General features: G+C 41.2%; 1 protein-coding gene across 2 annotated transcripts in view; it reads left to right on the top strand.

The window, feature by feature from the left end:
- ANO6 (anoctamin 6) overlaps positions 1-15,800 on the top strand; it is an 80,633-nt gene that overhangs the window by 31,960 nt on the left and 32,873 nt on the right. For both annotated transcript variants that reach the window (XM_075059224.1, XM_075059223.1), the window contains exon 3: positions 6,902-7,030. In XM_075059224.1, the coding sequence (XP_074915325.1) occupies positions 6,902-7,030 (129 nt within the window). The remainder of the gene's footprint in view (positions 1-6,901; positions 7,031-15,800) is intronic.

Below are 15,800 nucleotides of genomic sequence, written 5' to 3'. Positions count from 1 at the left end.
AGAATTGCTGAGCTCTCTGGAAAGATGTCACTGTCCTGGTGTCTCAAGCAGGAACCCCAAATTTAGAAGACAGTCAACAGGTTTTAGCATTGATCTCTAGATACTTTACGTGATCACCTTTAAAATGAGGGTTATAGTGTTAATTTCTCTCCTGAGGGATCTTGTAAAATTAAACTTCTCAACATTTGTACAACACTGAGATTCTATGAGGAGAGTACCACAGGCATAGTCAGAAGGAAATCCCTATTTTAAGCATTCGGACTATTTAGATGAGGTGTAACAAAAAAAGGCATTGAATGAAGAAGATAATAAGGAGTATTCTGTAACTACTACAAGGAGGGTAGAAGTATGGCGTGTGGTAGTACAATTAAGTCATGTATCATAAACAGTATGTACAAGGAAGACAAAACTGCATAGACAGCATTCATTCAAGCCTTTTCCAGCTCTCAGACGTTTCATTTTGCAGTCTGATCTGCTTTATAGGTAGATAGTTTGAATTTGGATGCAACAGTAAGATTTTTTTCTTGAGAGTCAACATCTGCAGAGGGGAGGATAACTTCTTCAAACTTTCTGTTACTGCTGCCCCTCAAATACAATTTCTGCAGCGAGAGGCTTCAGGGAAGTCTGAAAGAGTGAATTTCCCAACTCCTGCATCCCAGGAAGAGATGGGAGGTGCTGAAAAGCAGGTTTTCAGCAGCGTACCGTCTTCACCTTTCTTTAAAAGTAAGTCCATTTGGTCTCTCTCTAATCAGGAGTGACTGGAATTCCTTCTGCAGCCAGCAGTGACCTGACGCTCAGACAGGAAGTCAAGTGGGTGTCTGGTCCAAACTTAGCTCAGGGGACAAGGCATCCCAATGCCTGGCCGGTTACCAACTGCTTTCTGCTGACAGAAATGTGACTGTAACGACGCCCCGTATTTTTCTACTTTGTCTTTAGCTTCAGTTTATTTCAGTTTGTTACACAGCAGAAATTTCTTTGCATGTTGAGGAAGTGGAAAAAAAAAAACCCACCTTCTTCTGATTAAGTGCTTGCTAATAATCTCATTGTTGCTAAAAACAGAACTAAAACAGTCCTCTGTTGTTATTAGCAAATATGAGTCACAAGGAAAAACGTTAAAGACATAACAGTTTTATGGCCCTACGGAGACAGACCCACATTAGTATGTGATATGCAAATAAACTTATATCTTCCAGAAGTATCTTATATATTGTATATATGTATCTTATATCTTCCAGAAGTAAATGCTTGTGTTCGTCTTAATGTCAGAAAGTTGTCTCTATTGGTCACTCAGAACATAAAGTAATAAAAGATCTTGTTATATAGCTGTGACAGTAAGAAGAACTTTATATTTCTGCAACATTTTCTTCAGATGATCTCAAAGCACTTTACAGATAATTATGTTTCATGATATCCTGGTAATATAATTTGTTTCCTTTTTATTTACTTGATTTGAAGTTTCCTGAGGCCTGTAGAGAGAAATAACTGTGCTCCTAAACAGGCAGTCTGAAATTTTCACCTACGTAAAACCCACAACTGAAGTGTAACCTGCGGGTCCCCCGCAAGACTGTTGCCGTGCTCCGGCGGGAGGATTTTTTGCAGGTACCTGTCAGCAGAGGCGATGTTACACAGGCTCTGCTCTGCTCCCTTGTTTCCCAGAACTGATTTATTCCCTGGCATGCTGCAGGAAGCTGTTTTGAAGCATATCTGAAAATTATGTGAGGTCGCAGACAAGTAGTTTATCCCTCCAGTAATGATTACATTTGGTGCTATTGACAGTCACGCCAAAGGCTCATGGGGACAAAATAAAGCATTTTTATCCTTCCAGTTAGATAAGTCATTCCTGCAGAATTTCTTGTTCTTTAAAAAAAAATCAGCTTACAATACTGTGCTTGTTCAGAGTGTAGTAAAGAATAAATAACTGCAATTCCTGAGCAGATATTTTTCTTCACGCTTGCCTCCGTGCCGCCCTTCCCACCGCTGCCCCCACTGAATGTTTAACAATATAATGCCTAGAGAAGCCCAGAAAAGCGAAGACAGGTTTCTTCATAACGCCACCATTTTTCCTCCCCTGGCGTGGAGCATCACGGCTGCCGAAGGGAGCTTTCCACTGGCGTGGTCTCCTTTCATCTCCCGCCGCAGGCATCGCGTGTAGCCATGGCTACAGGAGCGCTCTCAAGAGTAAGACACGACAACTCCCCTCAGATCCCGGCAAGCGATCCCGGTTATCCGCACGGAGGAGCACACAGTAGTCTCCCTCCTGAGGAGCTGCGAGTCAAGGGGCTGAGGGTCGGGGCCATGATGTTGTCACTTGAAGTCACACCGGTTACCTCAGCCTGCGTGGAGGGGCCAGCTTGTCCTCACGGCCAGCTTGTCCCTCCTCCAAGCGCCAGTCTGTGCCGGGGGCTGGGAGAGCAGATGCTGTTTACCGACAACTGCTTGTGCTGAATTAGCAAAGAGCGCAGGAAGCTTCTTGTTCCGTGGCCGCAGGGGGCTGGAGTCAGGGAGGACAAAGGGGAAGTGTGTAAATGAAGGGGTGCGTGGGCAGAGGGCTGGCGGCGCGATTGATGGCATCAGGGCAGCGCTTCCCAGCTCCAGCTGTGCGTGCGTCCTCTGGAAGCGAGGACCCAAGCAGTGGGTCTGTAGAACGAGGCATTTGGCGCTGAGGAGGTGGTGTCTGGGCTTTTTTTTGGCTACCTCCAGTCTCATTCCTTGGAGCGAAGAGCCACTGATGCTCACCTGACCTGACCCTGCTCTGAACTGAAACGCGGAGGTACCCCCACGTGAACGTGGCCATCCTGCCTCTAGGTTAGCCCACATAGGTGTAACCTAAGTGTTCCAAAAAGCTTTATCCACGGCCAGGTCCTCCTCTCCTTCAGATTCCTTCTGTTAATAAAGCAGCTAATAGTTCCCCGACTCCCAGTGGTAGGCAAGCAGTTGATTGTACAGCACCTGGAGAGTTCAGAAGCGCTGCGGAGTATGTGCTAAATATAATTAGTGTTTTACAGCTAAATGTATTATATTTTTTTATTTATTAATGATGTTAATCAATATTAACCTGCTGTCCACTAGGGTATTATTATAACATTAGAGTGCACAACCGATTGCCTCCGTCAGTACTTAAAATGTGATTATGCAGAGGCTAAGAAAATTAGAAAGTGCAGTAAATAGACCCGGCATTTGTTTCTTCTAAAACAAAGAGGTATCAATGGGCCTGTTCATTATTTTGGGTTATAATTTGCTACTGATACTTAAGAAAAATTATGTATTGGAATTTCAGCCTCATTAACTTATGTGTCTATGCACACAAGCTTGTGTGCATTTGTATGATAATAACATTTGTAATACTGTCAAATAATATTACATATTTTTAAAAAAACAAACATTGTCTCAAAGGAATTATTAACTATAGAGTACAGCACATCTTTTTGGTTTCCAGTCTTGTTTTTCCCCTGGTAATTATATTGAATAATATATGATTTTTCATTACAAACTATCCAGTAGGGATTACAAGATACACCACACATCTCAGTTAATGTGACTGTCGGAACCTTAACTATTACATTCCCATTTGCATTTTACTTCTTACTTTTAATTGAGCTACGTTTAATGTTACACTACAATTTATTTGTGTGGGTCTTAATCTTGATCTCTTAAGTATTCCAGCTTAATGAATCAATTCTTTATTATTTTATTGATATATAAAGTGTCCATGGATAGGTCAATTGGACAATGCCCTCGTGATTAAAAGCAATAGAGATTACATTTAAGAAGTTAGTTTCATAAGTGTGAACTTCTGTCTCTCTGGATTCATGCAGTCCAATATTGATTAATCTTTCAGCTATATTCCATTATATATATATGCATAGTTTGAGATAGACAGACAGATAGATAGATAGAAAGAAAGAAAGAAAGAAAGAAAGAAAGAAAGAAAGAAAGATGTAGGTATATGGTAACATGTATATACTCATGTGGATGAAACCACGTATCTAGTAAATGCATGAGTCAGAATACTGATTAACAGGCAGTCTTTCATCTGGTTATTGACAATCCTGTTAAGCCAGTTATCACTAAGTTACATACTAGTTCTATAAGTTTAAAGGAGACTACATTTAAAGGAAAAGTACTTAAATGGTGAAGTTATGCAATCACAAATTATGATCAAAACTTGTTAGATCAAAACTTGATCTGATGTTTGCTGTCTGCCATTTCTTTCTTTTCTATCCTGTGGATAGGTCATGTAGGAAAAAGAACTAAAAGCTGGAGTGAAAAAAACTCAAAGCTATTACTGCTTTTACACTTTCAAGTGCTTGAATTTCACAACTAAACTCTGTCACTTTAAACAGAAGTTATTATAAATGCTGTTTCTAAGATTCAAAAGACAAAGAAGCCCAATTTAAAAAACTTCTGGCTTATGCAGCGGTAACACTTCCCCTCCTTATTCATTATCACAAGGTTTGGGCTCTGTGTTTCCAGCATTGCAACACAGAGCAATTTTAGCCCTGGCCAGAGCCTGCTGGGGTCCCGGGGGAGAGCAGCGGTGGCGGGGCTGGGCTCGGTGCCTGGTGGGCTCGGTTCCCCCCACCCTCGCTGCTGCTGCTGCTGCTGCTGCTGCTGCTGCTGCTGCCCCAGAACCTCCCAAGCTGTCTCCCAACAGGGGCCGTTGGCTGTTGTCGACACTTTCCTCCCTATGGGAATCTAGTCAACGTGAAATCATCGTGATTATATTTTAAATGAGACTGGAAATGGTCGTAGCAGGGCTGCATTTTACACCCATGGCTAGTCCTCAGCGGGGGGAAAACTTGTCAGGGTCAGGTCTGATTGCTTGATGGGACTATGCCAATGCTAGCGCTCAAGAATATAGAAGAATTTCTGCGCAAGCCCATCTGTGACTTGCTTTGGGTGATACTCAGTGTCATTGTGGTCTGGTGATCCCATCTGAAAGTTTAAAGCAATTTTTTTCCTAAAACTTTCTTCACAGTGTGCAGTTGTATGTTGATTTGGTGACTGCCTAGGTAGTTTCTGAAAGCTAGGCCGGATTGTGAAACCAACATAGAATATACATGTATATTGGCCTTATGTCAACATGCGTGTGTGTGTACATATATATATATATACACGCATGTATGTATGTCAGCAGCTGCTTGCTGTCAGGTTTGTCACAAATCTCTAGGCACAGGTGGGATTCAAAGATAACTTTTCTAACCAAGAATCTGCTCAGACTGTTTGAAGCAACTAAGTTAACAGGACCTCTTTGCAGCAGATCCTAGCCTTTGCACATACAACATAAAAAATTAGTGAGGTTAAACTCCCCTGAGTTTATTTAAACTATGGAAATTTTGTCATAATTATGGGGAGACACATCTTGGTTGACTGTTTTGGCTCAGCCAAGAAACAGTAACAAAATAGTCCACAGGGAGAGGTTTAGAATAAAACTCCTGGGAAATTTTGTTTTGGAAACACTGACACATGTGGTTCCTAAAACACTGTATGCTCCCTGGAACTGGGGTGCTCCTGACTGAAGACTGGCATTCTTCTCAGTTTTATCACAGTTGAAGAACAACCATTTCAGTCCACACTTAAGGGGTCTCTGACACCATAACCACATTTCCATGTGCTTTTCTGTGGACCGGACATCCCAAAGCTCCCCAAACTGGACCTGGCATTCCTCATGAAGTTTGGTCTGCACTGACAGGGAAATTTCAGGGATAGGACATCTGGGAATCTATTCCATGTCCCCAAAGGCATAGCATGTTCAAGAGATCATTCTGGGTCATTTTGCCTGGCCTGATCCTGCCCTGAGCCACCCTGTATGCCCTGATATCTGGAAGCCAAGGCTCCCCTGCGGTTCTCTATGGGACTCTTGCCACCTTTGGAGATCTTACCATCTCTAATGCAATGCTGAGTCCCATTTCAGACATTTGATATCTATCAACTTCAGTTGCACTGCCCTCATTAACACCACGGAGGGATTTGGCCAAGCACCTGAGAGTTTGGTGCTCATTACATGACGATTCTGATAACGTTACAGCTATATATTACCTGAAAGAAGGGGTTGTTACGTGTGACAGTGCCCTCAGAGTACTCTAAGAAACTACAGAATCATTACTCGAGGATTCAGGTTCCCCTGTCATCAGTGTCTGTATCGTTTCACACATGAAATAACACATTAAGATGTTATCAGTGGATATGACAATCTATCCTACTTTCCTCCGGGGACTACATAATGGCTTATGGATATATTAATCCTTTTGATTTTGGCATATATTATAACATGATGGATGTGTGGCGTACAACAATGTTTTTTGGTTGCTGAGATGTTGCGAATGAAAAGGGAAATAAATCCACGTAGGATGTGTCCATTTTGAGAGTTCATCTGCAGCCTGGTCATGTTCTTTGTTCTCTGGGCAATGATGGGTTTGGGTATTAGGGTCCATGAAATTACTGAGCTTTTTGTTTTGGGGGTTTTTTAATTGCAGTGATACTTCTGGCGGGTAAGGGGACAGATGGGAATGCACTAATTCTGAGACTCCCATTAGGCAACAGCATATCTTGTAGATAGACTATCTAACATTGTATCCATGATGACATGCAAATTTCTTGACAGATGCATTGTTCGGGAATGGTGCTCCATCCCAGTGCTCCTCCCATTGCCAAAAGCTAATATGCTATATTTAAAGAACAAAATTAGGTCAAAGTTCTACTGTTCTTATGTCATGCAGAGACCTCCCAACTTTTTTTCTCCATTCTACTCCATGCTACTTTTGTTGTCACTTTGGTGGTCTTCGTGTTATGAGTCTGATGTGTTGAGTTTCTCTGTTCACTGAAATACTGTGTAACAGGAGGCAAGTAAGGTACCGACAAGTAAAGTTCTTCATATTAACCTATCCTACCTACCTTCCAGGCTGATTTTGATGATAAGCCTGACTCCTTGTTCTTCAACGATGGGCAGCGAAGAATTGACTTTGTTTTGGTGTATGAAGATGAAAGCAAAAAAATGACTCATAAGAGGAGTGATCGTAAAAAGCAAAAGGTAAGTTATTTTCAGGATAAATCTGAATCATTTGTTGGGTGTTAAGAGCAGTAGGCAGGAAGGACAGTGCCCTCACCCAGAATGGCAATTGCATTGCCCTGTCCTAGGAGTACTCTTGGGAGCTGGGAGACTGAAGCCCATCAAACTGAGTAGGGAGCACTGCACATCGTGTCTGTCAGTGTGTGCTAGGTGACCTCAGAGCATCATCCTGGGAGGGAATCCTTCAGGAGATGTGAGCAGAAAAATGCTAGTGTCAGGTTCCCAGTTAGAATTAGACACCTTGATCTTCAGACTAGGGCAATATTCTGTACCTACAGTGATTGAATTAGGTCCCTAACGGACTTTGTTATTAAAATCAGGGTATTCAGAGGAACCCATAGAAGGAGGCAGCTGATCAGGTGCTCCAGATCACAGTTATAAACATAGCTGTTGACATTCTACCCAATAAAGCACCCAAGTCATTTATGGGAAATAACTGTATGTCACTTTACCATCAGAATTTCTCCCTGTAACACTCCGTCCCTTGACACTTCAACAGCTTGGCCCGCCCCCCAGGGACCTTGCAAAAAATCTCTGACTCAAGCCACTGACTGCTTGATGCTGCTTAGCAACTATGAACGACAATCATAGATTATTTTTAACTATTATTTTTTAATCATTTCAGTAGTTCTATCAGTGGACTACATTCATTATGGTACCCAGGGCCACAAAAACAAGCTCAGCCATGCCACTGAGCTATTGTAATTGTGAACTGCCTGAGAAATATCCATCCACGGGATTGTAGTCCCCTTGGCATCTGCGCTTTCCCACCCACCCGCTTCCTTCTCTGATTTAGCAACTCTCCATGTTCCAGCAGCAGCCTCTGGTAGAGACAGGCAAGGACAAAGATAACACTGAAAGGACCTCATATACAAATAATGATTTGCAGTTAGGAAAGAGAAGAGTAGGAGTAAAAAGGCCTGTACTAAGTTGGTTGATATTCATTACACAGTGTTGTCGTTGGCATTAGTGGGGCAGCCATAAGGAATGTCGTTAGTAGGGTTTGAGGGAGTCCTGCAGTGGGTGGATGTTGCATTACACGTGATCACAGGATCAGCAATAAAAATTAATTGAAAGAGGTAATTAGAAACAAAAAGCTGCCCCTTTGGAAACAATTGTTTTTATCAATTAGCATTTTACATTTATGTTTTTAATATTTGGCCATTGCCCAAATATACTTAAAAATATAATGAGTGTCTTCCAAACAGTGATGGAAATTAAATGTGAGTAATGGAGTAGTATTTTTAACGCAGCATTAATGTTAGGACATTAACCAGAATGAAATCATGAATAATTAGACCAGGAGATTGTGGGTAATGCGCTAGGTGCTTGCAAAAAAAGTTTACTTTCAAAGGTCTCAGTCCTACAAAGATCTGCAGCCACACTGAATCTGTGGTGTGCTGAGGAAGAAGCGGTCTACCTACACGCAACAAAGGTGAGAACGAGAGTATATGAGACTAATGGTCAGACAAGGTGAAGACTGGGTGGCTGGAGAGCAGCTCTTGGAAGAGGCCCTCATGGTCGTGGTGGACAGCAAGCTGAACAAGAGCCAGCTCTGTGGCCTGGCAGGAAAGTGGCCGACAAGGTCTGTATGGACAGAAGTACAGCCAGGAGATTGAGACGCTTGATTGGGGTGACATGGATATGTCAGAAGGAAGCTGAAAACAGTGGTGATAGCAGTTTTCAGAGCCAGGATTTCCATGGACAGGGAGAATCTGAAGCCATAGGGGTACTGTGGAAGGTATAGGCAAGAATTTTGATACTGGGAATGCATACGGTGCTGAAAGGGCAGTAGAAAGCATAGAAGGAGACAAGGATGAAGAAGTGGCAGTTGCAGAGGACTTCCAAGGACAAGAACAAAGGATACAAGTGTGATGACACTGAGCTGGAGAACTAATGATAACTAAAAAATCCAAAGTTGGCCATGAAACAGACAAAACACTACACATAGAGTAAAGTACCAGAGGGCACTGAAAAGTGGAGGAAGGAGAAGAGGGAGCGAGGAGAGGATTTTTTTCAATGAGTCTGTCACATAAGCTGAAATGAGTCACCTGGTGATAACCAAACTCCTGTGATACAACTCAGAAGTACTGGCTCCCTCTCTCTAGAGCCTCACAGACAGGTGTCAGCAGTTTAGAAATGCATTTCTAAATCTATTGTTGGAGGAACAGTCTTTTAAAATGTGAATAGATGTAAGCTTTCTAACTTTTTTGGATGGGATGGGTGCAGGTCAGCTCTAAGCACACAAACGCGTTAGTCATCTCAAAGACAGAGAGGTCCTTTGTCTCACTTGAGATCACTTGCCATGCAAGTGGAAGAAGCTGTATGTGCTGCAAATCTTCATTCCCTAAGCAAAGGCTGCACAGACATTGGCAGCACTGATAATATTTTTCTTCCTGTACCTCCTCCCAAGCGGGATGCGGGACACTGCCTTGGGACCTACCTTACACTCATACTGGGAGTGAAAGGAGAGAAACTGAGAAGTAATAAAGAAAAAAATGTGAATAGAATATTTGAAACTAAGAAACAAAACACATATACCTTATGTCTGACATGGAATGGAAGGTGACATTTATGGTACAGTTTTGCATCCTTGGAATTCCAGGGAGAGAATTAACATTTTGGCCTACCACAGTTCCCAGAATGGTGTGGGGATGATGTTGCCCAAGATACATACAAGTCTTATCAGTGTTGGCATAAAACCTACTTGATAACTTGTCCTACTGACACTCTTGTTTATTTGGTTGCATTTTTTTTCTGGGGCAAACAACTTCTAGCCTTGTGATGAAATACAACCAAAATGAGGAGTATTGCCATTTACTATCAGCTTTAAATACTACAAACATCACTGCCTGTCTCTGATCAATGATGAACTGAAAATGCCAAATTTTATAAGCAGTATCTTGTGTAATTCAAGGTGCTTTAAGCCTGAATAGGTTCCTTGCTCCTGCTATTCTTTCTTTGACTCCCCTGACAGTTTTATAGAGCTATTATCCAGAGCTTTATTGTTCACAGAATTCGGAAACTCCAGCTTATTAAAGGATAGCAGATCCAATGAAGTCTGTTCTCTCCTCACCTCACTGAGGTCAGCAGCAAGGTCTCCACTGGCCATGTGCAACATTACAGGTCTGTGAATTGTAGGGACCAGGAGTGTAGTCGCTGAGACAAATTCTGTCTGATGCACACTGCACCCCATCTGATTGCATGACGTGGAAGTTGGGGCAGAATTTGAATTGTCATTGGACATCTATAGGTCTACATATCTGAAGTGAAAAGTTTTGGGTGCTGCACTGAGTGGCTTTGTATGATAATGAGAGTGGAGGAGCACTTACTGAATTTTGTCAGAAGGATTTGAAAATCAGACCTAGGTATCCAATTTACTGGATTCAGAGAAACAGGGCACAGATCTACCTATTATTCTGCAACAAGAGAAGAATCAGGTCCTGGGACTATCATTGTATTTGATTTGAATGGCTTTCTGTCCTTTTCCAAAAGAATTACATGAGTAACTGAGAAAATGGCCCAGCATTAAATTTATATTCATTAGCAGTGTTCTTGGGAAAACATCTCAGAGGACAGAAGGAAATAACTTAACTAAAAGCATGGGGTTGATTTGGATAGAAGGAACAAAAATACAGGATTCTGAAGCTCTTGGAGATGTGCAGTGGTGCTGTGCTTCCCTCATTTTCATGTGTTTCTGAAATCTGGTTTAAAGGAGGCAAAGTCAAACTAATGAAATGACATCCTCATGGAAGTTTCTAACATAATTTACAGATCCAAAAGTCAGCAGATAAGATTCATATATGCAACTCAATTCGAACTCCAAATGTTTTTAAGTCGGTATACAATTAATTTTGCAAGCACTAGCAAAAATCAAACTCTCAGGAGCAGATTCCAGAAGCTGTACCTTGCAAGCAATTGAAATTCCTGCCCAAAGCATGTTTTTTAAACCTACAATTTATGTACCTTATTTGTCAGGATAGGTTACCATCAGAATAGGAATTAAGTATCACCAGTCTTTCCAGGAATGCTCCAAAATGCCAGTTTTATCCATTGAGGTGCTCAAGGAGCTCACTGTTGAAAGTTAAAGGGTTAGCACCAGAAAGGTGAATTCAAAATAAATCGATGCAGAATGTCATTCTAGTCCATCTGCTTCCCTCCAACAGAAACAAACAGAAAAACTGTCAGTAATTTAAGTAGGAATGTGGGCAAAACCTTCATTTCCAGCCATGAAGTAATCTGTGCTTTACAGAAATAGATTTTTTTTCCAAATTAAATGAAAACTATAATTCACAGAGAATATTACATGCATGTCACGCATCTTTTTTTTTTTTTAAGTACAATCTGATGGAGAACTCCAGCAGGGCTAGAGAAGTTTGTCTTCATAAGCAAACAATGATCAGTTCCCGCCTCTAGACTTACTTAGTGTAGATAACCAACACAAAAAAAAACTTTGATAACCTGTCAAAAACTTAATTGTACTTCTTCCACTGTTGAGCATGTGTCATACCTACGGTGAGAGAACAATACTTGGGTTTACAGAAAGAAGGGTACCTGGGTGCCATTTTCTGCAGTGATTTGAGGCAGTAGAGGACGGCAGGCTCTACGTGCCCGTGGTGTGCTCAGCCGACCTACCCAGTAAGTCTGATAACGAGGACGAAAGGGACCTTTGACACTGGGAGGAGGGCAACCACACCGGCCCTGGTCTCTGCTGGATGGATTGGTTTTGAAGCAGGAACTCGCTGAAATAAAACCTCTGTTCCTGAGGCAACCCCACCCCAAATTTTTACTTCTTTGCTTAATGGGCGGAAGGAAGGATGCCAGAAGGATGGGAAGACAAATGGAAGGAGGGAGTTGCTCTGAAGTTACTGCATACATTCATAGGACCAGAAATGGGTCTTTCCAAATAGGGTGACTAGAAGCCACTGTTGAGAGCAGGGCTAGACTGCAGTATTGCCAGTTCTGTGTGGTCATGAATCAGGTTTCAGAAAATCACGAGTCTGCCTTAAAATCAGAGGGTATCTCAGAAAATATGTATTTGGAGTTTTTTGGGTTTACTTTTTTTGTGTCAGCCTTTATAGCATATTCTGCTTCACATTTTTGTGATTATCTTCAAACAGAAGGGAAAGAAGCTTACAGAAGCAGAGCTTCTCAATCAATTAATTTCCTGATGCTGACAGCTGGGACTTTCAGGAAAGCTTCCAAACACCATCAAAGAAACTGTGAGAGTTGGCAGCTAATATTGATACAGTGATCCTCTCCTCTCCACCCCCTTTAGCTGATTGCCATGGGGGAGGCTTTGGGCCCCATGCTTTTTCTCTTACTGGCTGTGATTTATCTGTTGCCTGTCAGGTAAGGCAGAGGTGGCTATTCAAGCACTCCTTCCTTGTTAGGACTTTTCCCTTGAAGCCACACAGATATTGTTGTGGAGAACTTTTCTCTTTGTGCAAAAGAAACTAAACAAAGATAGGAGTTGGCGTCCTTCTATCACTGTAATCAAAGCAAGTGCTCCCTACCATTTATGAAACACAGAGAAAAAAGCTGCTAGTGGTCTGCTACCAATTTCCAGACCCACAATCTTGTTAGTCTCCTCAGCTTGGCAAGACAGTCACCAGACATTGAAAGGATTATGGTGAAAAAGTAGCTCTCAAGACCTAACCCTCTACATGCCTGTAATACTTGGCATTTACTTACACTATGTTTTGACTTTCTTAAGATTGTACATGATTATGCATTCCATAGTGTCTTAGTCTATTGGCTAGCCATTCAATCATCAAAATCTATGTCAGGTTTAGATCAGCAGCATTGCCATGATTACATTATTATTACAGCTTAGCCTTGCAGGTAGCTGAACAAAATGCTGGATACTAAAATAAACTTTGGACAGTCTCCACCTTCCAGCCTAATGAGCTATCATATCTTTATGCTGTATTCCCCAGCCAAGGCAAAACCACTATAGACTCCTCTGGGTAAAACTTTAGCTCCTCCATAGATCATCATGCGCATAATTCAATCATTTATATAAAATAGCAAAGTCCCTAATTAGCAAAGCCTCCCAGGGGCTTCGTTTCTCACTACTTGCATTAATGCATTATTAGAAACCTTAATATTGTCAACATTCCTCTAAGATTTTGAGGGCAAAATTAATTTGGGGAACTCCTTGCCATAATAAATTATTAAATCAATCTGAATGGTAAGATTAAAAAAAAAATAAAAAAATAAAAATTAGACTTCTACAAATGAGAATTGCCCTGCATCCATCTTTGTGCTATTTAGGAAGAAATGAAACAGGTATTTAGCCCTCTGCCTTTTTTATTTGCTGAAACAAAGTAGAACTCAGGTTGAAATATTTTCATGACTCAGTATTATTCACCTTACAAAGAACCATGTGAATATGGAAGAAGCAAAGAGGTAGGATGAAATGGCAAAAGAGTTAATAGTGGAGTAACAAACAACTCCTGTGTTGTGTACTACATATATTAATGATCTGGTAAGGGGGTTGAGTTATGATATAACCCAAATTGTAGAGGAAATCATTATGTAGTTTACTCAGAAGCCAAGATGACTGTGAACCTTTAGCTTTGAAGGAGAATGAGAGCACTATTACCTATGAAATGTTGAAAAATGCAAGGAAGTATGTTACTGCAAGGAAAAAACTCATTCAGATTTGGGATTCTAAGTTAGCGCTGTTAGTACAAGGAAGAGACTTAGATGTCACAGGAAATGGCTATATTAAGTGTCCTCTTCAAGGTTCAGCTACCATCAAAATTCTAGATAATAGAAAGGATTACATATATACATTATAAATATGTATACTACATATATATATATATATACAATGTTATATAAACAATGAAAAAATATAAAGAGCATTATGCTGTTGCCAATAAACAAGTGGATTAATGGGACATGGAGAGATACCTCTATGAAGAGTGCTATCAAAGTTTGGGATTGTGGTTTTATCTTGAGAAAAGAGAAGAATAAGGAGAAATGTGGTAAGTGGTGATGAAAGAAGAAAACTGTTTGAAAAATTTGGCTCTTCCTGTCCCTAACCTGAGAAGAAGGTGATATTCACTGGAATAAAAAGGCAGAAGATCCAAAACAGATCAATGAAATACCTTCTAACAAAATACAAAATTAGTCCATGGTGACCATTGCCACATGCAGGTGCTGCACCTCAGAACTAATGAAGTATAAATGGGGTAGGCTGTTTATATTATTACTCACTTTTATAATTACTAATTGCAAGACTTGCTAGAGTTTTGGAAAAATAGTTCTTTCTGCTTTGGGGACTTACAACAGTCTTTAAACATTAAAGAACTGGATGAAACTTATGTGGACATACAACTGGCCTGTTCTGTGGAACTCCTGAAGATTTTTGCCCTTTTTGCTGAAGCATCTGGGATTTGCCCCCCGGAGTGAGTGGGTCTTGGGTCTAGTCCTGAAGACCAGTTTCCATGTACCTATCAAAGTTCCTAAGACTTTATCTATAGGGTCGTTCATTGACTCTGGTCCTTCACAGTAGCAACAGGCCTGGGTCTTAAGCACAGATATTAAGGCAGTTGGTCTGGCTATAGAGAACCAGGTGACAGAAACCATTGGACCATTCTTCTTTTAAATTTCTGTAGTGCTGGGTGCAGAATCCTTTAAGCACAGCGCATATAAACAGCTAAAAACTTGGCCAGCAGCATGAAAGCAATCAGAAAGTAAGAAAGCAGTATCACTAAGTGACTCAGAACCTTGCTGCATGCCTAGCCTAGCCTGGTTCAGGAATAAAGCCATCAGTCCCCAGTGCATTAACGACACCTTCTTCTGGCAAACTGCTCACAGAATCCCTCACCCATACCCATGCTGATATTCTGACATGCAGTCTGCAGGCCAGGGAAAGCTGGCTACCCTTCACTTTTACATAAAGAAATAGCTTTTTGGGAACTATCTGGTTGATGCACATAGCTTTTAAGTTGGATTACCTCACATGAAGTTTCAAAGTTTCTTATAAAACCCTTATAGAGATGTATATTTTGTATTTGGAGGGGAGAGGGGCTGCTTGTCTCTGTGGTTTTTGGGGGGTGGTCATGTGTGCAGAGAAGCAAATTTAAGATTGCAAAGACATTTCAGATTTTTTGTAACTTAGTACCTGCCAAGTGCTGGTAACTGTGAAGTGAAATTAAAATGATCTGTGAATTTCATCTTTACTGAGGAAAACTTGTCCTGTCCTTCTGGGGACGTTGAATGTTCCTAGAACAGCACCACTGACTCTACAAGTGCTACAGCTCTCGGCTTCTTCCTTTGGGGATGCTTATCCGTGGACTAAAACGTAGAGGGCTACTACAGTTTGAACCACTGTGTGAACTCATACAATTACTGGGAAAGAAGAATAAAGTTACAGGTTGCTGGAAGGAAAGTGTGATGGAAAGCCCTTGAGATGAAGACTTTCTAAAGGGCAGATCAATGGGGGGAGGGAGGCTGCAGTCAGTAGTCCAATTAATGACTAAAGGTGAAGATGACAAGTTTCAGGGGTAGCTGCTCTCAAAATTCAAAATTTGGGGCACATTTTTACCCTGTAATGTACCAGAAACTAAAAGGGTGAATTCTCCACAATTGCATTTGAGGGCAATATTGCATATCAGACAAAAAACCTGATCAGCATTAGTAGATAAGGCTGTACCTATGACCACAGTAGCTGTCAAGTACCCAACAATTCCATTCTTCTATGCATACATATTTGGGA

The sequence above is a fragment of the Buteo buteo genome, chromosome 28 (genome assembly GCF_964188355.1).
Source record: "Buteo buteo chromosome 28, bButBut1.hap1.1, whole genome shotgun sequence".
Lineage (NCBI taxonomy): Eukaryota > Metazoa > Chordata > Aves > Accipitriformes > Accipitridae > Buteo > Buteo buteo.
The sequence above is the reverse complement of the archived record's forward strand: the minus strand, read 5'-3'. Positions and strand labels throughout refer to the sequence as shown.